Genomic DNA, 27,111 nt, shown 5'->3' with positions numbered 1-27,111 from the left:
TTCCTATTACCTTTTGTACAAGCAATTATGTACATTTTAAAAACATTAGGTCTAACATGGAAAAACAAGGACAAGAAAACTAATATAAATTAAATATTTTAATTCTTAAGGAAAATAAAAGTCAGTTTTTCAGAATATTACAGTGTAAAAAGGAATATATACTAAAGCAAAATAATGTAGTCTGTTAAAATTCTCTGCTGACATCAATCTTATAGAATTGAAACAAAAACAAATTCAAACAAAATTTACAAGATTCACTTCTTATACTTAGAAATAGGCAAGAGCGATATAGGATAAACATACAAGACAAAGAATATAAAGGTCCAAAAGATCTATTATACAGCATCTTCTATAATCAGGCATTCTTCAGAAAATTAAATCAACTAAATTATGAGTGGTTTTGATAATAAATCAGCAGCTGAAATTTTACAAACATCAATTCTGATCTTTAATATATGTTATTCAATATGTAAATTTGAATCTTTCAAGTATCCAAAAAAATGTGCAGTAAGTGGACTATATATCTTAATAAATAATTATTGTAATTTATTATGTCCTTATAAGACTGATATTTATTTGTTATTATTAACAGATGTAACCAGCTACAAATTAAAATCTTATCTATCAGTGGTATCAGATGATACTATGCTACTAATGGTTACATTTAACAATTGTCAAATATTAGTAACTTTAACATCTACAAGAATTAATTATAATAAAAAGTGAAACTTTTATTTACGATCATAACCTAAGCATCACTAAGACATACTTGCTTAATGCAATTCAGTTACAACTCTGATGGAAAGCCACAAGTGACTACTGGCATAATTGCAATTACACCAATGTTTGAATATTTTTTAAAAGAAATTAAATTATTATGCATTAACTGTACATTAAAAATTAATAAGAAATAATCATTGGTATGAAGGAACAGATGAATTATATGAAAATGAATTAATATTTAAAAAAGCTATAACCTTCTCCACTTAAAAAAAACTCAATTTTAAAATTAAATTAAATATTTTTCGATCCGTAAGAAAGTTTAACACTTGTGGACTAATCAAATAAATTGTTTAATTTTTTGACAATACTCGTTTTTTAATGTATACATTACACTAATATCGAATATAAAAGCACATGAATTCTGAAGCTTTTGAATTAACGTAGAAATTAATACAAATAAAGTATTTGTACATAAATACCGAAATAATAGCTTTAGTAGGGTTCCAGTTTGATTGGTGTCAAGTCTAGTCATGCATAGCCTATCACACTGATTAGTATCAACAAGGTTTTATTTATAAGTAGTACAAGTTTTCCTCACCGTAATACTTTCATTTGTAGGTTTCTTTAGTTAAATGTAATTGTGACAGAATGCCATTACTTTCCTAAGTCAAACATTATCACAATAAACAAAAATTAAAAATTGTTAATAGTAACCACACCTTCCACTCCATCTTTCAAAAAATCAATATGGCTTCCTTTTCAGATTTGACAGCTGATGTGAATTGGAAGCGGAACGTTAAGTAAACTGAAAAAGGAATGAAGAGTTCATTCAATAAACAGTGCAAATATATGAATGGTGATAATAGTGTTTATGATAAAACATACAGTTTTGAGAGAGTATGTTTGGACAATTCGTCTTCATCGCTTCCAAACACTCAAATCTTATCTCAGCGCATGCATAGTATATTCTTGTTTTTATAATAAATATATTATCTCTTGTTTGAATGTCAAATAATTCATTTATGATAATGTAACAAGCTTTCAACTGATCGGGTAGCCACACTGTTAAAAATGATTTTAGATTTGTCCCTTTAATCATGATGAAAGTAACAAGGTGTCGCACACCCAGCGTTGCGCAGTGGCTCGTCCCAAAATCCTTTTCCCGCTATGATGTTTAAATTCGTTTATGCGGTTGGCGCACAAACAGAAGCAAGACATCAATGTGATTAAAGGCAGAATTATCAAAAATAAACAAACTTTTGAAACATAAAAGAATAAATTTATTGACGTATATGATAATTGGCGTCGAAATGTGGATTTTTACTCTAATATTTATAAATAATTGAAGATGAAATCAATAAGTTCAGAGAAAATTTCATTCCATTGATCGATTAGCCAGTAATATATTCTTTTCATTTTTCCCATGCAGGCAATTGAATTCGAAATTTAATCATATTTATTTCATCAAAATTTAAATTCAGATAAAAAACACACTTTTGAACCTTTTTTTTTTTTTTTGTCTTCAGTCATTTGACTGGTTTGATGCAGCTCTCTAAGATTCCCTATCTATTGCTAGTCGTTTCATTTCAGTATACCCTATACATCCTACATCCCTAACAATTTGTTTTACATATTCCAAGCGTGGCCTGCCTACACAATTTTTCCCTTATACCTGTCCTTCCAATATTAAAGCGACTATTCCAGGATGCCTTAGTATGTGGCCTATAAGTCTGTCTCTTCTTTTAACTATATTTTTCCAAATGCTTCTTTCTTCATCTATTTGCTGCAATACCTCTTCATTTGTCACTTTATCCACCCATCTGATTTTTAACATTCTCCTATAGCACCACATTTCAAAAGCTTCTAATCTTTTCTTCTCAGATACTTCGATTGTCCAAGTTTCACTTCCATATAAAGCGACACTCCAAACATACACTTCCAAAAATCTTTTCCTGACATTTAAATTAATTTTTGATGTAAACAAATTATATTTCTTACTGAAGGCTTGTTTAGCTTGTGCTATTCAGCATTTTATATCGCTCCTGCTTCGTCCATCTTTAGTAATTCTACCTCCCAAATAACAAAATTCTTCTACCTCCATAATATTTTCTCCTCCTATTTTCATATTCAGTGGTCCATCTTTGTTATTTCTACTACATTCCATTACTTTTGTTTTGTTCTTGTTTATTTTCATGCGATAGTTCTTGCGTAGGACTTCATCTATGCCGTTCATTGTTTCTTCTAAATCCTTTTTACTCTCGGCTAGAATTACTATATCATCAGCAAATCGTAGTATCATTATCTTTTCACCTTGTACTGTTACTCCGAATCTAAATTGTTCTTTAACATCATTAACTGCTAGTTCCATGTAAAGATTAAAAAGTAACGGAGATAGGGAACATCCTTGTCAGACTCCCTTTCTTATTACGGCTTCTTTCTTATTTTCTTCAATTGTTACTGTTGCTGTTTGGTTCCTGTACATGTTAGCAATTGTTCTTCTATCTCTGTATATGAACCCTAATTTTTTTAAAATGCTGAACATTTTATTCCAGTCTATGTTATTGAATGCCTTTTCTAGGTCTATAAACGCCAAGTATGTTGGTTTGTTTTTCTTTAATCTTCCTTCTACTATTAATCTGAGGCCTAAAATTTCTTCCCTTGTCCCTATACATTTCCTGAAACCAAATTGGTCTTCTCCTAACACTTCCTCCACTCTCCTCTCAATTCTTCTGTACAGAATTCTAGTTAAGATTTTTGATGCATGACTAGTTAAACTAATTGTTCTGTATTCTTCACATTTATCTGCCCCTGCTTTCTTTGGTATCATTACTATAACAATTTTTTTGAAGTCTGACAGAAATTCCCCTTTTTCATAAATATTACACACCAGTTTGTATAATCTATCAATCGCTTCCTTACCTGCACTGCGCAGTAATTCTACAGATATTCCGTCTATTCCAGGAGCCTTTCTGTCATTTAAATTTTTTAATGCTCTCTTAAATTCAGATCTCAGTATTGTTTCTCCCATTTCATCCTCCTCAACTTCCTCTATAACACCATTTTCTAATTCATTTCCTCCGTATAACTCTTCAATATATTCCACCCATCTATCGACTTTACCTTTCGTATTATATATTGGTGTACCATCTTTGTTTAACAAATTATTAGATTTTAATTTATTTACCCCAAAATTTTCCTTAACTTTCCTGTATGCTCCATCTATTTTACCATGTTCATTTCTCTTTCCGCTTCTGAACACTTTTCTTTAATCCACTCTTCTTTCGCCAGTTTGCACTTCCTGTTTATAGCATTTCTTAATTGCCGATAGTTCCTTTTACTTTCTTCATCACTAGCATTCTTATATTTTCTACGTTCATCCATCAGCTGCAATATATCGTGTGAAACCCAAGGTTTTCTACCAGTTCTCTTTATTCCGCCTAAGTTTGCTTCTGCTGATTTAAGAATTTCCTTTTTAACATTCTCCCATTCTTCTTCTACACTTTCTACCTTATCTTTTTTACTCAGACCTCTTGCGATGTCCTCCTCAAAAATCTTCTTTACTTCCTCTTCCTCAAGCTTCTCTAAATTCCACCGATTAATCCGACACCTTTTCTTCAGGTTTTTAAACCCCAACCTACATTTCATTATCACCAAATTATGGTCGCTATCAATGTCTGCTCCAGGGTAAGTTTTGCAGTCAACGAGTTGATTTCTAAATCTTTGCTTAACCATGATATAATCTATCTGATACCTTGCAGTATCGCCTGGCTTTTTCCAAGTGTATATTCTTCTATTATGATTTTTAAATTGGGTGTTGGCAATTACTAAATTATACTTCGTGCAAAACTCTATAAGTAGGCCCCCTCTTTCATTCCTTTTGCCCAGCCCGTATTCACCCACTTTATTTCCTTCCTTGCCTTTTCCAATGCTTGCATTCCAATCTCCAACTATTATTAAATTTTCATCTCCTTTTACGTGTTTAATTGCTTCATCAATCTCTTCGTATACACACTCTACCCCATTATCATCATGGGCTTTTGAACTTACCATGTTCAATTTTTATATTATCATGTGATTTTCCGCATTTTTGTAGCCACACACTTTGTAATGTTTCATTCTTCGAGAACGTAAAATATTTCACGTTCTTTTTCGCTGGCAAATCAGTTCTGCTCAAACAATTGGGGAAATAACACGACGGCATATTTACATTTGTATCGGAATAAATTTGTATAAAAAAAAACTCTGTTTAAAAGCGAGTAGTTATAAAATCGAGAAAATTCAGAGACAAACTATCCGTGTAAAAGCTAAAACAGAATTGTGTCTTCAGGGAGAAAATTCTTTTCTGTTTTGTCCAGGTAAAAAAATGAGTCAGAGTTGTAAAACAAAACGGATTAAGATATCAAACCTGAATGCAGAACAATTGTTCTCTTTATTGCACGTGGTTTAAAATTGTTTATCTAGAAAATCCCTTGCATTTCATTTGACTCATTAGAAAAATATGTTTATTGAATATAAAATTATTTTTCACTAAACAACAACTTTTTATTTTATTTTTATTTCAGTATTATAAAGTAATATTCATTTTGGTATCCGTAAAAAATTAAGTAATATCTCATTTTCCTGTGTAAATTAGATATTAAAAGCAATTTCTTTCAAAAATTGTTTTGCAATAATATTTTTAATTAAACTAAAAAATCATTAATTCCGAAGATTGACCAAAATAAATAATATCAGATCTTTAGTTATAAAATTTTGAAATAAATTATTTCCCATTTAGTTGATTTTCCATTTTAACAGCATTAAATAGTTTCACATAATAAATGGAAAATAGTATTAGAAAAAAAAATTTTTTATGAGCATAAAAAAAAAAATTATCGGTGATTCGATACCGACCCCACGAATAGCAAAAGGAGTCGTTACCATAGAGCCACATATGCTACACTAAGACTTTGTGTCAGTTGCACCTCATAAGATGTGTCCCCTGTTTGTTTGTTTAGGTTTTCATTCATTATTTTGAATTTTATCTTAATTAACAATCAATTTCAATACTCTTAAGAAGGATTATTAAAAAATTTTTTTTAATTATTTTTAATAAATATTACAACTTTATCAGTACCAAATAATACTAATTCATATTGAAAGTGAATAAGCATTCATAAATATTCAATTGTTAGCTCGTCTAATCATTATCATGTATTTAAAATTTTGTAAAATTTTTGTACAACTAAAAACTTTTGTCCCAAAATCCCTTACTTATATGTTCAAATAAACCGGTAGAAAATGAGATTTTGGGTCGAGCCTATACGCATGCACGCCGAATACTGTGCGCAATGCTACACCTTGTTACTTTCATCATAATGTAATTCCAATATACAAAAAAATGAACAGTTCATGCTAGCGGATAGTCTTTCTAATAAAAAAAAGAGTTTGATATGATTAAAAGGCATGTTTACATTCATTTTTGAAAATTTTCAATAACAATATGAAAAGTCTTTTAAGGTATTGTTGGATATAAGTTCGCAGATTCCATAAAATTGATTAACAAGCACGAAAACAAGGTCTGGTGGTATGGATTTTAAATAATGTGAAAGGATTTGTTCCCGCACTTCGGAAGTATTGTAATTGCGAAAAATTTTGATTTTAATGAAAATATCCATTTCGACTAGTTTCAGTGTGATGTTTATTCGTACGTATGTTGCATAACTCAAAAACGATTAGCCGTAGAATGTTGAAATTTTGGGTTTAGTACTTGTAACATTTAATTTTGCAACTCCCCTTTTGATTCCAGTCGACTAGGCCAGAAGTGTCCAAAAATTTGGATTTTGGACTTTCTCTTCTGTAGTAACCAGCCCTCATTGGGGGCTTTTAACGACATATACAGAGTTATAACCCAATAAAATTTTAATTAATGAAATATTTAGATCTTATGAGAGGAAGGTCACATCAGCGAGAGAATACGACTTCATTTCCTTTCTTTTTTTTAATTTAAATATATTGACTTATTAATAATTATTAACCCGTGATTGTAAAAAAAAAATTTACAAAAACTAATAATTCAATAATAGTAAAAAAAATATGTAATAAAAAACATAAATATATTAAAAAAAAATTATGTAATTTAATATGCATGCAAGGAAGTCATGTAGTGTCCATATCAGATTTTTTTGTTACCTTATGAAGTGCTGTATGGGGAAAAAATATATAAAATTGATTAAATTTGTTTTATTTTTATTTTTTTGTTTAATATTAATTGTTTTAGTTGACTGCTAGCAATTGATCAGCTGATTAATTTTGTCATCAGTGTATTCAAAATGGTTTTAGTTTTAACTGTTTACCTTTCTTGTTTTTTCCTATTTAGCATCTGGAACCATGTTTTACTTAATTGGATGATATGTATGAGTATAAATGTAAATGAACTGCAATCTTGTACAGTCTTAGGTCGACCATTCCTGAGATGTGTGGTTAATTGAAACCCAATCACCAAAGAACACTAGTATCCATGATCTAGTGTTCAAATCAAATCTGTATAAAAGTAACTGCCTTTACTAAGATATAACTGTTTATCTATTTTTGTTTCTGTTGAAGTACCTTCTATAATTATGAAGATATTTAAGTTACCAATTCTTAATTATTCATCATTCAAAAATAATTTCTGGCATCAAATAAACAATATTGTATTTTCAAATACAACATCTGTTAATTTAAAAAAGGAATTGAATAAAAAAAATATTAATAAGTACCTACAAGCAGATTAATCAATGAACTACATAAATAAATACAAAACATATCAAAAGAATTATCAAGCATCATTTTTGCTTTTCTAACTACAGCATTTTTCTCAGAATAAAATTAAACTCAAAGTTTAATCTGCATAGATTTAAATGAACATGACTTGACTTGTGAATTAAAATTGGTTATCACACTTGCCTTACCCAAAAATGATAACTAAAATCAAGTACAAAGATGCTTAAGTAGCACTTTTGTGACTACTGATGGCCTATTATTTTACAAAGCACTGAAATTTTTTTTGCATATAATGCTTCATTGGTACTCTGCGATTGTACACTAGTTTAACAGCTATTATATTGTTCCCCTCCAATTATGAAGTTTTTTATGAGCAGTTCCACGATTTCCAAGAAATGGTGGAAACTCATATAGTGTTTTGGAACTACCTATTCATTATTGTAAACAATGCCATTGGCTTACAACTTCCTTAAGAGATAGCTCTAATAGCTTGGACATGGGAATTCCTTTTAATTTCTATTTCTTGATTATTTTCAGCTGGATTTTTCATTTTGATTTACAGATTGTGGGAAAGCCATAACAGACATATTTACATCACCATTATCTACCTTATCAATCTGAGATTTAGTTCTTGACGGTCTATTCTCTGCCCCACTTTGGACAGTAACTAACAGCAACAGAAGAAATATTGATTTATCGGTTACTTTCTAGACATCTGATTTATTCTTTACTTTTCTTGAACTCAGTCAAAGCCTCATTACAATCTCGCATTCCTTTTTTTTTCCATATGTACAAAATTGAAAATTTGAGTTGTCACATAAACTGACTTGCGAGTACAAACACTCAAAGACTAGTAAGATCTTCCAACAGCTTATTCATTAATTTCCACTGCATTTAAGATATTCATCTTGCAATGTTGATAAAATTTTATAACCAATAAAGCACTTGAAAGCTCAAAAATACAATTTTTACTTTTAGACAATATCACTTGAGAATGTTTCACAAATTCTTCAGTTTTGACAATTACATAGCACTATATTCCTTCTCAAAACCCAAAAAATTCCTAAGAAAATGAACACAAACTCAATTTCATAATTGCATCAAAGACTGAACAGTTTCAATGAAACTTCATGAGCAATTGTAATCTCTCTTCTCAAATGTCTCTTCACTCATCTGAGTAGTCAGGTGTACTAACACATTGCTATTCGCTATTTCACATTTGTCTAAATAAGTATTATAAAAGATACCTGCTCTAGAGAAGCTTTTTAACTAGGTGTTCTGGATTTTTCAACCCTCCTTGACTGATGAAAAAGATCAATGCTCTTTTCCAACATAAGTTGTTAAATTATTATTTACTACAACTAGTTACTCTCTATAACGCAACTAAACATTGAAACGTTCCAAATGCGGTGCCTACAACAGATCATCAGAGTTTCACTTCACGATCACAATCAAAATGAGGATATCTGCCATCACTGCAAACAAAAGCCAACAATCAAGGAACAGATTCAAAAACGAAGACTGCAATGGTTTGACCATGTCTTTAGAATGCTTGGAAACTGACTGTCATTCAAACTTCTCTGGCATGAACGACCTATCCATTGAGTCCAGTGAACAGCTCCAAAGAAAACATGTATCAAGCAGATCAACAATGGTGATGTAAAAAAACCACACGCTATACCTTAGTAAGGCCAGGACAATGGCCATGGATCACCATGCACGGAAGCATCTTGTTAGTGAAATCAGACAACTATTGGCATCCACAGCAGCATATGGGCTTAGAAGTTAATCCAGTCCAAACACCAGCTAGGAATCAAAGGAAGAATAAAGAAAAAACTGTATAACAAAGAGACTAACAGTTTAATGTATTAACAGATATTGGCAACAGTTTATTCATATTATGAAAATTATTTTTCAATAAATAAATCACAAAGCTATCATTGAATTTCTTATAATTATCAATTGAAGTGGAATAAGATGAAAGGTGTAAATTTAAATTCCACACTTTTGAAAGAACTTTTTCTGTGTACAAGACATAATAACTAATTTTGTTTATTGTTACAGGTGTAATAATTTTAAAATATTTTAACTTTTTTTTTTAAGATTTGTAGATAACTTAAAAAATGTTTTCTTCATATAAGAGTGTTACTGTTAGATGCAAAAACTGATAGTGTTTGATTACTTTATTAGAAGTACAATGTAAGCCTATTTCCTATTTTTTTTTATAACTGAAATAAAAATTTTCAGAGTTTTTCATTGATTAAATTATTTGATGAAAAAGTTATGCAATTGAGTTTTTAGAGTGAATTATTATATTTAATGATTTTTGTGTTGTGCTACCAAGAAAATTAATTTTGAATATTGTGCACAAGTTGGAAAATTGTCAAGTTTAGCAAGAAATAACAGATTGAGAAAATTTGGAGTTTTCTCAAACTTTTTGTACTATTGACTGACTTCAGTGATTTGTGTTAAAGATATATTTTGTTTCCTATTATTTAAGTACAAAACCAGTGAGTTATAAACTTCATCCGTAAATGTTTAATTTCAGCGAATATCATAGTGTTCAGTCAAAAGCTTTTGAAAAATCACAGAACACCTCAACAGTCGACTGTGAACTGATACCTCCACAACTTTTATTGTAAACAAAAGATACCATCAATAATGCTTATTAACTTTCTAAAACCAAATAACAATGTACACAGGATATTGTAATCAAGATATCCGATTATTCTGTTTAAAAAAATCATAAACAGAATATTTTATTTGATGTTTACTATTTTATTCCATTGACTTCTTCAGAGAACTTGCATAATTTTACTTTTATTATTTATATTAGGTAAAATAATGTAGATCAAGGATAAGAACTGCATCCCTTACAACTTGATAGTTTCATAATACTGGAACCCTAAAAGGTATGAAGTAAGGATAAATGCCAATAGTTGAAGTCACATTTAATAACTGTGCCTGTACATCATCAAAGTTAAAAAAAAAATTAGGTTCTGGCTAAGTGCAAGCTGTAATATTTGACCGATTTGTTTGTTTTTTCAGTATTTCTTTCAGGAATTTAGGATTTGCTTTACAAAATAAGAAAGAAAAAATATCCTCACTCATTTACAACATCAAATTATATTAACAAAAAATTGTTAATGAAAAAGATAAATGTCAAATGATAAAAGCAAATCAATTACTTTTAAATGTTAGCTATAATGTTAAATAAATAAAAAAAGAAAATAATACTTTCAAACCAAGTAAGATTTATTACAATCCAACAAATTGGTAAAAGCAAACATAAACATCTTCCATTCATCAGCCTAAAGGCAAATTAGAATTGCCTTCCAAATCGAACTCTACTACATCATCTCAGTTTATCTGTCTATGAGAGCAACTTTACTGCTTGACAGAGTAATAAAAATTAGTTTTGAGAAAAATGTTTATCAAAATCTTGGAACTGATTCTTCATGAATGGAAAGGAGAAAAAATAAAAATATTAAGATACTAATATTATTTTTGAAAATGTGTTTTACCGTAAGTGTCAAGAAAAAATTTAATGTTTAAGTTTTTAGCTCCTTTTGCCCTCAAGATCCTTCAATCAACAAAAGTTTCAATATTATATGTTAATAATTTAAAAAAAAAAAATTCTGCTTCCGACAACTAGTGAAAAAAAAAAAATGGTTCAGAAGTGGTTTGGACTTACTGGATCTACAATGGATCTCTGTACTATTACTATGGTGGTGATCACTCAATAAACAAATACTCAAGTACTGTGGTGTTTAAAATGTTCTTTTCAAAGTGTATTTTACTTTCTGGGAAATGATAAAAGCAATGGTTTTATATTTCCTGGGCACTCTTCAATAACCAAAAATTGAAATATTATTGAATTTGTTCTTTTTCAGAAACATTGTTACTTACAGACTAATTTTAAAAAATTGATAGTTTTTTGAAGAGATTCAGACATCTTGTCTTCAAATTGTCTACCTTTGAAGCTCCATTCAATCAGAAAATTATGAGGTTTATTTTTTTTTCAAGGTCCGATCAGTCACGAAATTAAAACCACAGTGAAAATAAAAAACTTTTTATTTGTAACAAGTACTTACAATAGTTAAGCTATTTCTCTACATAGTCGCCACTCCAATTTAGACATTTGTCATAGCATGGTACCAACTTTCCAATACCCTTGTCATAGAACGGAGCCGCCTGTGTTTTCAGCCATGTTTCTACGCTGGTCTGCAGCTCGATGTCTGTGCCAAAATGTTGTCCTCCTAACCAGCGTTTCATGTAAGCAAAGAGGTGAAAATCAGATGGAACCAAGTCCAGGCTGTATGGTGGGTGATCAAACACTTCCGAACAAAAATGCTGCAGAGGCTTCTTTGTTACAGCTGCAGTGTGCGGCCGAGCACTGTCATGGAGAAAGACAATGCCAGATGACAACATTCCTCTCTGCTTATTCTGAATTGCCCTTCATAGACGTTGAAGAGTCACACAGAATGAGGATGCAGTGATGGTCGTGCCACGTTCCATGAATTCCACCAAGAGAACTCCATTCCGGTCTCAGAATACGTAGCCATACACTTTCTGTTGGAGAAGGTTCGCTTGAACTTCTTTGGTTTACTGGGAGAATGAGAATGCATCCACTGTTTGGAATGTTCTTTTGTTTCTTCAGTTTCGAAATGGACCGAAGTTTCAAAATCATCCCCTGTGACAATTTTGTTCAAAAAATCTTCTCCTTCACTGTGGTAGCACTGGAGAAACGTTAGGGAGGCGACCATTCTCATTGTTTTGTAATGGTCGGGCAGTATCTTGGGAACCCATCTCGCACACAGTTTGCGGTACTGAAGTCTCTCACTCACAATTGTGTAGAGAGCTGACCTTGAAATTTCAGGAAACGAATCACTCAATACAGAAATTGTGAACCGACGATTTTCTCGAATTGCCTCATCCACTTGCTCAACAAGATCATCGGTTGGCACTCGCTTCCTTCCTTGACCGCCTGCATCATGAACATCTGTACGTCCTATTTTAAAGTTCCTGCACCATTGTCACACTTTGCTGACACTCATTGAAGTTTCACCGTACACATTACTTATTCGTCTATGAATTTCAGCTGCATTACACCCCTCAGCCTGAAGAAATCGAATTACCGCACGCACTTCACACTTGGCGGGAGATGCTATTGTTGTTGATATGTTTACATGCTAGCTGCTTGTTCAGAACAAAACAAAGTGACGCGGCGTGATTGAAGGCCATATTAGAGATGCTACGCAACACATATGCGCAAAGGTTCATCCGATTTTTGCGTGAGTTTTATTTGGCGACCAAATGGACCTTGAAAAAAAAAAACCTCGTATAACTGACTTTTTTATTAAATATTTTTCTTTTATAAGTAAGAGCAAGAAAGTATACCAACAAGGCAAAACTCACCCTTATGTAAGAGTCCTGCCCCCTCCCAAAAAGAAAAGGTTTTTTTAATTTACACAATGACAAAAATTACTTGCGTATTATTAAAATGGGGAATATTATTAGAAGAAACAGTTTATGGAGGATATTAATAAAAGAAACAATTTATGGGGGATATTAATAAAAGAAACAGTTTATATGCGTGGTATGACTACATTTTAAAATTTTCACTTATTAAGCTTATTTTGTTAACTTTTTGCAAAACAAATATCATAGACACATCCATAGGTGAATCTATTACACAATATGCTAAAAATAATGAAAACTGCTGTAACATTATCTTTATGAACCACTGAACAAAACTTTGTTATTTTTATACATTCACAGACCACAAATCTTTCACCCAATTTTTTTTATAAACAATAATTATCTAAAAATCAAAACATAATTATTAAAAATTGTATTCAACTCGCTTTCAAATTAATGAAATTTGTTCTACCACAGATCATTTGTAACTTATACACATTCTTCAGAGGAGTTGCTAATGAAACTATTGTTTCTGTTTAATAATCTGCTGTAAAGTTCTTTGCATCTGTGGATGCATATCCACAGATTGTCTGTCTAATATAGTATGCAGTGCAGTTACAGAGATTTAATTTGTATATTGTTTATTGGGTCATGTCTGTAGTTAGTCTTCTGAATGACTTAGTGCAATTTGCTTATAATTTTGCATTTTTTAATGTAACAGTAACCTTCTTGCCTGAAAATGTTGGCATTTAAAAAAGCAGATGATATAAATGTGGGTTTTGGTTATGTAAATTAACAATAAAACTGAATATATATGTACTTAAAAAGTACTTTCTGTAACAGATGTATTCTGATTTTTGACAAAGTTTTTGCTATGTGAAATGGTGATCAGAATGTGAATGAATTTTCAAACTATTTTAAAAGTGTTAGTAATTTTTTTCTGGTAAGGTAAGGTCAAACCCTACTTAAGTGATTTAGGTTATTATTCTACAATGAAATGAGAATTGCTGTAATTTGTTGATGTAGGCAGTGTACGATACTGCCTTGTGTGTTTTTGATGTGTATTAAGTTTTTAAAGTATCGTAAAATATTTCATTCTAGAAAGGGTGCAAATGGAAGAACCTATTGATAGGCCTGGTTGCATTATTATTTACTGCTGCACGTGAGGTCAATTTTATTTTAATATGGCTTGTGTTAAGATTAAAATTTAGTTAGTAATCTTGGATTCTGTCTGAGATAATATACATTGCTACATGACATAAGTTGCAAGATATTATTCAATTACATACTAAATGGATTAACTAACTTTTAAGAAGGATGGAATTACCACCAATGTAATGATTCCACTGAAGGTGCCAATAATTAGCTACAATGACCATTGGTGAAACAAGTTGTATTAATCTGAAAGCGAGACATTTATAAATTTTAATAATTTTAAATGTTACTCTGTTTCAATGTGTTATTCATTAACACAAAGAAAATATTTTTAATAACATATTAAGTATTACATCACAGAGAATTAGGCACAAGCAAAGATTAACCAGTTCACGACTTTAATGAGCATCAGAATCCTCTCAGCCAGTTTATAATTGACAATTATCCCTGGAGAAGGAGGCTCCAAAGATATGAAAACTGCTTTACTTTGGGATTCACAATCTAAAATGACATGCTTTACACTATTCAGTTTTTTAATTTCTTTATGATCTAAATATCTAACAAAAGACTTCATTTTGCAGTAATTTTATAATGCTGAAGTGCCTCTGAACTGGTCCAAATCCTGTGATAAAAATTTTTTCAAACATCTGTACTTAAGACATTTTAGGAAAAGGGGTTTGAAAGAAACCAACTAAGTCTAGAATTAGCACTTTCAGGTGCATATTAAGGCAATTTGACCACTTTTATTGAATTTGTTATTCGACCACTTAAAATACTGTGGTTCTGGATCTATAAGGAGCAGACGGATAATACTTACTGAACATAATCTTATCACTTAATAAGTGCAACTGGTTTCTCATTACCTTCTCTTTCTAGATTTTTTATTGATAAACACAGCTCTTTCCTTTCTAGACTAAGAAATCTGTAGTGTTGTCATAACAGCTCAGAATTAAATTAATACAATCTTTGTCCCTTTATGTTTTGTCCAATTATAAGTGTAGGTGAAAATATGCTTACTTCTCACTGCACTCAGAAATGGTATAAATTTTTATTTGGAAAAGTTACAGTGTGCTTAATGAGGCTAAATTACAAAGACTGGGACTGATGTTGTGTACTCTGTTTCTCATATGGACTATTAATGATTCTGGCATTTTTAAAAAAAACCTACCCGTTTGTGGTTACCTCAGGCCTAAAATTCAATTTGAGCAAGTAATTTAATATGCATGCATCCTTGGAATATTTAGACAAATAATGTAACAAAATGATTATGTAATTTTACATTTTTATTGTTTTAAGACATTACACAACCTATTCATTAACGTTTTTAAAATTTCTACAGAATTATTAAAAAGACTTTTGGTATGATTTAATTATTAGAGATTATAGTACTCCATTTACATATTCTATTTACTGTTCATAATTACATTTTATAAAATGTGTTTTTAAATCTGATACTACAATTGTATTATAAATATTTTATCGCCATAATCTTCTTGAACTACTGAACACATGCTTGTTTTGATAACAAAGCCTGTCGTCACACCAATTTGCTGTGTATTTTTTTTTATTAACAATAATAATAATAGTAATAAAAATATTTAAACAAATAAATTTTAAGAGAAAGGAAATTTAAATAATTATTAATAATAATAATAAAAAAAGAAAAACTATTCCCTGTTATAAATAAAATAAATAAACACATATACAAAATAATAAGACTGAATAATAAAATAATATTGTTATTCTAAATTGTACTGAGCAATATTTCATTACTAAAGGGAGGAAAAAAAGTTATTGCACCATAACAACATTTGAAGAAATACTATTACTGCACATATCGGTATAGATGTGCGAAATTTTAGCTTTATATCACAGAATTTATAAATTCCCATTTTCATAATTCACATTATAAACAATTATTATAATAATTAAATTAGATAAAAATAACCACAGCCAAACAGACTTATTACCTTATGTAGATCAATCGGTGTGAAACCTTAAATTATTATATTCTATTATATTTCAACAATATTTTTTCCTTATTCCACTAGTATTACGGTCTAGCCTTTTTTTTTTTTTTTTTTTAATTATATGATTTCAAATAACTAACAAGATTAGTAAAATTATTTTTCCAAATTCATACCAATTACAAAAATATTTACATTATGACACACAATTAGATTACTTACATGTTTGTTAAATGTAATTATTATTTACAACTTTGGTTAAGTAAATAAATTACTGAAATTTATTAATAAAACTATTGTGCTGAACTGAATCCTTATAATTTTATAATCATCACAAACTAATACAATTAAAATTATACAATGAAATTCTATTTACTTATAAATATTTTACAATAAAAGCAAGAGATCTGTTTAAAAAGAAACCAATGATATGAAAAATAATTTAATAAATTAACTAAAAATATTTAATAATAATAAATAAAGAAAAAACACAGAGAGCATCATAGATAACACCAAACAAGTTATACGACATGGTAAAGTAAATTTTATCATATTTATATTTATTATTTATAAAAGAAATAATAATTTAAACAAATAATGTAAAATATACCTGAGTGTCAAACAATTAAATTTTTTTTTCCTGTGCTATGTACTTTTCCAATTTGTACATTTCCACTCACTGTAAAATTCTGTGAATTAATGAGGTTATTTTCTAAGTACCCTGTACTTGTTCTTATGTGGGTTATTAATTAAGAGGAGAAAATAATTTTTCTTATAGTGTATGTATAAGAGTGTATTCGACATAACATCTAATATGCTGCTCCCATTCTGGATAAAAATGTTCTGGTGTATCACACCACACACGTATATTGATGAGTGTATATTACCTAAAAGCAACTTGCTTTGAGTGGAATAATTAATTCAAGTCCCCCTTTGTCTTACGGATGGTTTGTTTGTTCTGAGCTGAGTTCTGCAATGGGTATATAATTTTTTCTCATCATCCACCTCTTTTTGACCCTTGATCCTGCCCACCAGTACAGGTTTCTAACACTGGCCAAGACCAGTGTTCCCAGCAAAGTCTTGCAATCTCTGAGTAATTTTTCAGGGGAGGAAGAGTTACCTGTGAATTGAGCCAAGGAGTACTGTTCCTAAGGAATTGCTGTTGAATAATAAATCTAATAGTTGAATTGGGTTGGCCTAATTCCTTCTTGAACAAAAATTTTTGCAACAATCTATTTGTGACCAACAAAATTTTATGTGACCTAAGCAATAACATCATTTTAATAATAATAATAATAATAATAATAATTTATTTAGTATTTACCATTTTAGCAAATAAAATAGTAAAAATATAGCCGATTTATACATTAGTATAATTAGCATACAGAAATTTACTAAAAAAAAATGTCATTAAAGAATGCTAAGACTACTGTCTTAATACACCAGTTTGAAAAATAATTAAGTAGTACTATATAATTTTGGAGCTTATTATTATTTTAGGTTCCTAACCAACATGGTAAACTAAAGCCCCTAATATCTTGCTAATAACTGGTAATAGTTTAGCTGTTGCTACCACAACACCTAGATTATATACTAGATTATTACACTATGAATTAGTATCTTGAAAAATCAAAGTTTCAAGGTCAGATAAAACAAAAATGGCAAAAACTATATTAAATAAACAGGCCCCATAAATCATCTAACCTAATTCTGAAGGTAATTGATGAGAATTTACAATGGATATGGATAGATCCTCTCAACTATTAAGTTTATGAAATAAAGTAACTTTATTACTACACAGTAACTTCATTACTGGAATACATGTTAAGGCATTCGTTATCAAGTAAATTTGATAAAAATTTCCCATTTCTACTTCTCAGTTACGAGCAGTATGTACTACGGAAATCACTATAAATTCAGTATATTAATAATATTGCTTACTTCCTGAAAAATTTGCTGGGACAAACCTCAGAAACGTCAAGTTGAAAGAAGATGTTACTGAAAAGTTCTACCTTTAATAAACCAAACCATGTAGTAAATGAGGAAGGTTGCAGTTCTTTGTTATTAGTGACAATAACAAAGGGATTTATAATAAAATCAATCTGATAACAACAAAAGAGGAAACTTTTGAGGAGCTCAGTTCTGCAGGTGGAAGATGTAACAGTTGAAGGGGAAAAATGAAAATACAAAGCCTTTTTATCTTAATCAGACACGCAGTTAAGTACAAAAAATATGAGTATTTGTAATTTCATGTCCCAGGCATAGATGTGCTACTTTGATTTTAACACTGTTAAAAATAAGGTTCAAAGAATCCAAACAATATAAAGATCCCTCTAAAATTAATAAACTTTCTGTCTTAAAAGAAACACCTTCAGTTTAACTTAAAAACATGTACTGTATTAGAAGACTTTCCCAAATCGAATAACATTTGGATAGCAAACATATGTGGGTATAAAAATTCTGAGGAATGAACAATGCTTTCTGATAAATGAATGATAAAAAAAGCCCATTACCAAGTAACTTAGGTCTAATCACCCCTCCATCAGAAGCTTAGACAGTGCTGATGGAAGTGATCAAATTCAAATCAACGTTTAAGTAATTAACTGATATTACAGAACCTAGAGATTTTATGTCTAAGCAATTAGATTTTAAACACAAGTCAACTTTTGAAATTCAAACCTGAACTGTTAATAATTTAGATTCACTTTGCTAGACTACTGTTTTTACAAAAAAAAAAAAAATTATATCATTCCTAATAATTTTCTAAGCATTAATTTTTTTTTAGAAAATAAATGTATACTATCTTATCATCAAACATAATTTAAAATTAGCTTTAAAAACAATACGCCTACAGTACATTAGATATAAAAATGATACCATGCTTGTATGCAACAACAACAGACAATTTACTTCAATGTTTTATTTCAAACCTTCTAACACTTGCAAATTTTTACATCAAAAATTATGTAACATCTGCTGACTTTTGCTGTCAAAATATATCATCAAAATTAAGAAAACTACCCAATTTTAACAGTAGTTTTATATAATTTGTCCTAGGATATTATATCAACGCGTTTCTTACAACAGTACACTAAAAAAATGACAAGTACAATACAATTATTTACAATTAAACTAATAAAAATAAAGATAAACCTTTAAAAAGAATACTCATATTAAATGTAAAAATAGAATTTTCTCCACTTATAATTAATTAATTCTAAAAAAATATATTGTAGTCTTCATAAATAAAAATTTACATTTCACTTCAATTCTTGCAAAATTAAATAACAGTTTTTAATACGGTACAATCCTGTTAGCCTGAATTAAATGGGCCCAAAGTTTGCTTGACTTCACGAATGTTTAAATTATATCGATGTGCAGTTAAAAGTATCTGTTGTTTCTATTCAGCCATTATGAATGCAAGAACAGTGATTGTCACTACTTTATTTAAGGAGTTATGGATGTTAATCCCCTTGCTTTTTTTCAGCTTCCTGTTGTTAAGTGTAACAACTTATATGCATTTATGATTTGAAGTTATTGTTTTTAAAAATCCTTTTTCAGGCTAACAAAACTGAACTGTAACAATAATAAATATATGATACAAATTGAAAACAGATTAAAAAAAGGAACCAAAACATCTGAGAATTTTCATTCAGGAACTAGTGGTAAATGAATCTACATCCAAAATGACCAGTTGGAACGTCATCTCACAATTAATCTTCTTATTAATTATTAACGTTTATTGCTTGAATATTTTATATATTTTACTTCGATTCATTTTACTAAAATAATGAAAAATCTACTAACTAATACATTTTAAAGTATAAATATATGTCAGTTTAATCTTCAGTAATAAACTTATTCTATTTTTATCTCTGAATATAATATGTGGATTGCGACACAGTTCAATTAATAAAAGTATAGATAATTAGATGTCTTTGGTACTTTTAGTTCATTATTCTAGCATACAATAAAATTAAATTGAGTGTCAATTTCTTTTCAATTAAGTAGTACAAAGTTACAAAAAATCTACACGTCTCCTAATTTAAGTCTTAAACAGTGTATATATTTAATATGTAAGGGCACAAACATTATCCGTGACAATTTAAAAAACCACCATTTGATTAATACACTAAATTATTATGTAACATATTATGGAAACAAGATTCAATATTGACTAGAGAAAACAATTCCACTGGTCTATCACAAATAAACAAAAAACAACTATATTACACAAAAAAATGAAAGACAATGAATAATAAAATTTATCTAATAAAACTAAAAATTACATAATCACTGGTATAACAACATAATCACTGGTATAAAATTAATATTGTAGAATCGTGCAGTGAGATGAAGGAACTTAGCACTTCAAATAAAAGATAACAATCAATAAAGTAAAGAAAATGGAGTTAAATCCCAATGTTGTTTTCTAAAATTACCTAAATTCTCTGAAAATAAAAAAGTAAAATGAATAATCAGAAAAAATTTACAGTCATTCTACAATAATAACAAAAGTATTAAAAGTTAATGTATAATGCTACATGCTAGTATTATTGGTCAGTTAAATTTTAAATTGGTAACATATTTGAAGTAGCAACTTTAGTAACAAGCTGTAACCATTAAAATTATTAGTTTATATTCAAGCTTACAATGTTTAACCTTCTGATAAGATAGCAAAATTAAACATTTTTAAAAGATTTCTAATTTTTATATGTATACTACATGTGTGTCAATGACAGTACACAAGATATAACATTTTATATACTCTAAATTTCCATTTCTCATATATTTGGTTGTATTTTTTAAAATGTCTAATTGAACTTGAACTGTAATATCATAATTTCTTATAAAACTATTACTAACAGATTAAAGACATATTACTTGACTTTGCTGTAAAGTTCAGGTTCATGTTTCTTTTTTTTATTTCATACTGTTCTTGAAATTTTCATTTCCTTAAACATCTGCACTTTTAAATTACGATTTATAATTTATGTTAGTGGTCTTCTAATAAATTAAAATCTAATTTCAATTACTGTATTTGTTGTTCTTTACATAACCATTCTTCCTTTAAATGCCCATTCATAAATCCTATTTAATTTTTAGATTCACTCTGCTTTTTATTAGTTTTGCAACCTTATCATTAAATTTTACAGCTGATTTGTAGTGTATTTCTGAAATTGCATAAAGTAACTGTGTTTGGATATTTTGGACTGAAGTTACATTTTATATTTAGCACTTTTTAAGCCGAGACTGTATTTTTTAAACCAAATATTAATTTAAAATTTAATAAATACTGATTTAAGAAATTAGTTCAATTACAACACAAAGATAGCAGGTAGATTAGAATACTCAAAGCTATGCTATGTTCTATTTTACTTTGTAATAAAAATTAAAAAAAAAAAATTACAGTTTTAATTCTATAAAAAAATTTGGTTATAATAAACATAAGAAGACTCACATAAAGAACTTTAGAAAACATTACAAAATTGTTGAAATCAAGAGCTGGGTATGTAGGTAAATGCTAGCATCTCGGTAAATGCTAGAATGGTGGATACACTTACATTATTGTGCTGGTCACAAGGGTAGAAGCTTACATAGAAATGCCACAACGCTATATGATTAACAACTGAAAGTTGTTCTGTGGCAGTAAATTACAATATCACATTATGAGTTGGTTTTTTACCGACATGTTTTTAAATTAAGTGTAATATCTGCTTAATGAATGTAATGGAATTACTAGCTTACAATCAAGGTATATTATTCATTGCTAGATATATTAGTGATTCGAAAATGCTCAGCACTAAAATTTACAAAAGTTTCTAAGCTTGTGGCTGCTATGATAGTGGATACATGCTCAATAAATATAGTTGTTAAATTTAAACTTATTTTTTCTACAAATCATTTACTGACCATGCCAACATAAAACAAATTTCCATCATCCTGTAGTAGATGATTTTTACATTATTTTGAAATTTCAAGCTTTTCTGCTTCTTGGTGTGGTAGTAAATTTATAATCGATAGCATTTTATTTATAAAATTAACATAAAATTCAAAAAGATCAAAAAGTAAAATTTTATTGCTTTTTGAATTGCAAATCTTACTATACTCTTCCATATAATTCTCACCATTGTTGAGGCACTTATCATAGTCAGAAGTTATATGCCTTTATAATAGAATGATGTCAGCAACATCATTCTACAAAAAGGCAAGCAACATATTCTATAATGTGTGGGTAAGGTATATATTAATGATTAGTTTGATCCTATCATTGTTATGAAACTGTCAGCCAGCAAGAACAAATGATATTCACTTGGTGCAAGATCCAAGATATATGGAAGATGATTGAAGTCTTGAGGAGACAGGTTGTGGTGGCAATATGTAGGCAATCATTGCGGTGAATCAACACAACATCCTTGATCTTCTGAGTAGAAAACATCAGCTTGTATTTTGTCTTTCTGGGTAATGAAATGTGTTACCATTCCATATACTGTTGTTTCATTTCAGGTATTATATGTGAAAACCGATGTCTTTTCCATACCAAGTACATGGCTCAAGAAGTAATTACCTTGTTCTCTGTAGAAAACTGACATGCCAACAATTTCATTTTGAAACTTTGTGTAAGCATCTTAGGCAGTCAGAAAACACATAATTTCATGAAGTGAACATGAAATTTCTGAAAAATGCACAAAAAAGATGTGATGTGAATCCATTTAATCTTGTTGTCAATTGCACCAAATCATTGCTAATCAAAGATGGTGCCTGCTCAGTTCATCATTGTACACATTATTGTGTCTTTCATAAAATAATTACACCCATCTCTATTTCATGCAATTGCCCCCTGCATTTTCTTCATTAACATTACAAATCATTGTGATTTTACAATAAGAATCACACACATAAAATTTTACATTGGTATTGATATACAGCAGATGTATAATGATAATTTATATCACAAATAAATGTTAAACATAAAGCTTTTTGAATTTTAATTTTTCTAAATTCTATTAACTATACTGGAATCTCGTTTTCATCATAGAAACCAGTAACAATTGTTAAATTTCATTAATACATTAATAATAAAACAATACACTAACACACAGAAATAAACCATTACTCGCTATTAAATTCAACCATTTTTTAATTTTTTATTTTTATCTGGCAATCTCCCACCACCACAACCCTATTTGGTCGCATAAGACCGAATTTCCATACCACGAACGGCTACTGTGCCTCAAAACAGTTTAGTGACCAATATCCTAATTAGTTCCTAGAGACAGTCATCGGCAAAAGCCTAGGCTGTGACCCCTTCTGGGAATGTCAACGCCAGAAAACCATCGAATATCAGGTTCCACAGCAAGGGACCGAGAATGGAACCCTGTGGGCTTCCCTTGGTGATGGAGTTTTCCACAACTAGGTGTGCATCCTTAAACAGAGGCGTATGGTTAGACAAATAGTCATGTACCACGGCCTGCAGGGCTATGGGAACATTGTGGCGTTCTAACTCATAGAGAACAGAACTCCAACACAAGAAAGGACATGCTGCCTCTATGTCAATAAAAATTGCCAAAACATACAGTCGATGCTTTCCACCTCGGCAAGAGCATTTAAGATGCAATACTCGATGCCAACCCCTTTCATGAAGCGATATTGGCCTCGATTTAGAAAATTGTTCATATCGATGTTTTCCCAGAGCCATTCCACAACCAACCTTTTGAGCAGTTTGCCGATTACCAGCAAGAGGCTGTTGACCTCACTTGGATCCTTTCCTTTTTTTAAGAGCACCCTCACTAAAGCCACCTTCCAACAAGTTGAAAAGCAATCCCAGCTAAGGCACCCCGAGAACAGCCTGCCAAGCGGCTCTCTTATGACAGGCAACAGATGATGGGTGTCTCACCCTGATGCCAATGCCGAATTCTGCTTCTCCCTCCGGAGCATCTGGAAACAGAGTATCCAGGAACACCTGGCAAGTTGGCACAGATGTTAACGTGTGGTCCCGACCACCAAACCCGCATCGAACACTGGATGGCATGTACAATTCAACCATGTAATATAAAACTTCTACCCTTACCAATACAATAATCCATCAACAAACAAAATTTCTCATAGGATAAATCAGAACATAACTGAACTCAGCACTACTACACATACAGCAAAAAACGTAAGTTACAATATGCTTACTGAAAAATTGTAATAAAAATAAAAATAAAATTACAAGTACATAATCAATTCTGAAAATAATTCAACACAAAATTCCAAGCTCAACATAATTCAACAATTTTTTGAAATAGTAACATATAGCGGCTAAATATTAAGAAATACAAAATATCATTTACAACAAAGAATAATCTAAAAAGAACCCTACGACCACTTCAATAAATAATCCAATCAACAGATGAACTTTCTATTGAAAGATGGAAATATTATAAAAATAAAATTTTATCTGATTTTTATGTAAGCAAAACTGATAGGACATTTTATACATACTACTCAGAGCATACAGAGCACTTCGGTAAAAAAAAGTTAAAATTCATGTTCATCGCTTATCAACAAATCAAAAATTCACAAAAACAACATAGAACATAGTGTCATATTCCACTAATAAAAATCATTACAAAAATCTAACAAAACAAAATGAGGTATATTAATACATAACAGATTCTACCATCATTCATTCTTAATACAGCTCCAATACAAACTCACAAATTGTTAGATACTTTATTTATATGACACAATTCAAATCATCCTCCCTCTTTATAACATCCCTCAATTTTTAATCCTAGTCTCTTAATATTGCCAATATTCCAATATACAACTTTCAATAACATTGTAATCGTGTACATGGAAAATGTGCTACAGATAAAATTACATGTATTACAATCTAACAATCAAATTGTACGTTATCAAAATTATTATCAAGAGAAAAATACTGAGTAGACACAGGATATTTTCACATACCTTATAAAAAATACAGACTAGAAGAGCAGTATAAAAAACAATAATTCTATTTTAACAGAAAGTTGTTATTCCCTGTGTTAATGAATTTTCCAAAACAATATCAAACTCATTAAGAGATTCAAGTATTTGAACTATATACATTCGTAAATTCAAATCCCGCAGAAATGATTGTTCATCATACATCTCTAACACAGTCTGTGAATTTGCCATTACAGATTCTAGACAATGTCGCAACATCCTATCCCTGAAAATGAAAATAATATAGATTATATTACAACTATAAAATTAAAAAAAAATCTAGAAACTGAATTGCTCAACTATTCTGGTATTTGCATTGTGAACTTTATTAATTAACTCCTCTCACAGTAAAAAAGTTGAAAATCATTTTTATCAAAATGACCTTTCTTATCTAAACAATAAAAAGAAAGTAAGACAAGACTGTCTTGTAAAATTTGTAAAAGGTTATACAAACTTAAATTCAAACCTGTGCAAAGAATCTTTTTCCAATGATTACAATATATAATTCACATCATTTTTAAATTACAGAATGGAAGTTTTAGAATAAGATTTTTTCAGATTACGCAAATGGTTATATAGCAACAGTTTGAAGAGGCAAACACTGTCCACCTGATAGATTTTTTCATGACAAACTGAACGGCATAGTTTCATTTGTTCCAATGCCCTTTGAGATGCAGTAGCTCAGTTATAAATATCAATATTTTAGCTTCTTTTTAAAAAAATTTAATATACTCAAAAGACTCTCAAGACTTGCTGTCACATATAATTTCATGAATTAGGTTCAACTATTCCTGAGGTATTCAATAAACCGGTTTTTTTTACTTTGGAATCAAAAACCCCTTAAATGGAAAAAATGGCAGATTTAATTTTAATTTTTGGACTGATTAACTTTATGCTGATTGAATTAATTTTATTACTATGAGATGTTTATTACTAACATAATTTTTTTAACTACATTAAAGTAACTTTAGCTAGTGATTAATGCTGTTGTTTGTTGTATTATGATCCCAGTTTAGGTTATTAGAGTTTTTTTCAAAATTGCAAGATGTATTTAAATTGTGATAAAATTTTTTCTTTAAACTGTAGTACATTTTCAAATGAACAGTGTAAGTAAGCATAGGCATTTGAAAGAAAAAAACTGAGGTTTGTTTGCCCAGAAATTTCAGGCATAAAAAAAGTTTTAATAAAGAAAAAAGAAAAATGTTCTGTAATTTAAAATGTGTATGAGTAATGTAAATTACATGCTGATATTATTATTTGCTGTAACTGAGTAAATGAGATGAATAATCTTTAGGCTGTTCTGGTACCACAGAGATCAGAAATTGCAAATCGGTCATAAAAATCAAAAAGAAAATAATTTTAGACATAATTTACCTAACAGAAACACAAACAAACTGTTGAAATCGACCATCTTTGCCGAGTGTATGACTCCGGCTTTGAATTCTTTGAACGAGATGGCAGTAGTAGTGCACTTTATCATTCATCTCGCCATGCTGTTCCTTTTCTTCCCTTACTTTAGCTGGAAAAAAATAAATAAATACATTTAGAAGTTAAAAAGGAATACCAGTGTAACAGAGACAAATTACTGAAAAATTACTGACAAAATAATAGACTGCTACAAGATTTAAATTTATAAAAATTATTGATCAATAATGAATACAAAAAAATGAGACGGTCTCTTTTTTTCTTTGTATATGCCACATAAGATAGTATATTAAACAATAATATAATTTAATTTACAATAAACTTGAAGGGGATAATATAATTTATTGACTATGTCTTTAAAATTTATTAAATTTAAAAATAATATAATACCAAAAATGAAAACTTAAGATGAGAATAACCTGACCAGTATTCATACTTTATAATTGTACGAGCATCATTAGTACAACTCAATAAACTAATTATTCGCAATAACTTTAATTTTTCCCAAGATTTTATTATTAGATTAAATATCAGATTTAGGAAGCAAGTCAATCCCAGAGGTTGAATGGCCATTCTACTGAGCCCAAACTTCTTTTTTTTTGGACGAAAAATGCTTTTGTATTATCATCACCCAGGCCAAATAATAATAAAAAAAAAAAAGTAAAAGAAACGCAACAATTAGGGTAATATATGTAACACG

General features: G+C 29.7%; 2 protein-coding genes across 5 annotated transcripts in view; both read right to left on the bottom strand.

Annotated features, from left to right (window-relative positions):
* The window catches only part of RhoGAP71E (Rho GTPase activating protein at 71E), a 79,930-nt gene extending 78,478 nt beyond the window's left edge, over positions 1 to 1,452 (bottom strand). For both annotated transcript variants that reach the window (XM_075358531.1, XM_075358532.1), the window contains exon 1: positions 1,322 to 1,452. The gene's annotated coding sequence lies outside the window, so the exon portion shown is untranslated. The remainder of the gene's footprint in view (positions 1 to 1,321) is intronic.
* A 10,136-nt stretch (positions 1,453 to 11,588) lies between these two features.
* The window catches only part of pns (DENN domain containing pinstripe), a 113,479-nt gene continuing 97,956 nt past the window's right edge, over positions 11,589 to 27,111 (bottom strand). For 2 of the 3 annotated variants that reach the window (XM_075358527.1, XM_075358530.1), the window contains 3 exons: positions 26,361 to 26,505; positions 24,969 to 25,212; positions 15,309 to 20,461 (listed from right to left, as the gene is read on the bottom strand). In XM_075358527.1, coding sequence (XP_075214642.1) covers positions 25,020 to 25,212; positions 26,361 to 26,505 — 338 coding nt within the window. In that variant the 3' untranslated portion in view covers positions 15,309 to 20,461; positions 24,969 to 25,019. Of the gene's footprint in view, positions 12,790 to 15,308; positions 20,462 to 24,968; positions 25,213 to 26,360; positions 26,506 to 27,111 lie in introns of those variants that run through there. The other variant, XM_075358529.1, reaches the window with a different exon arrangement.

This window comes from Lycorma delicatula, chromosome 2, assembly GCF_047948215.1.
Source record: "Lycorma delicatula isolate Av1 chromosome 2, ASM4794821v1, whole genome shotgun sequence".
Taxonomy (NCBI): Eukaryota; Metazoa; Arthropoda; class Insecta; order Hemiptera; family Fulgoridae; genus Lycorma; species Lycorma delicatula.
This window is presented reverse-complemented; position numbering and strand designations above follow the sequence as displayed.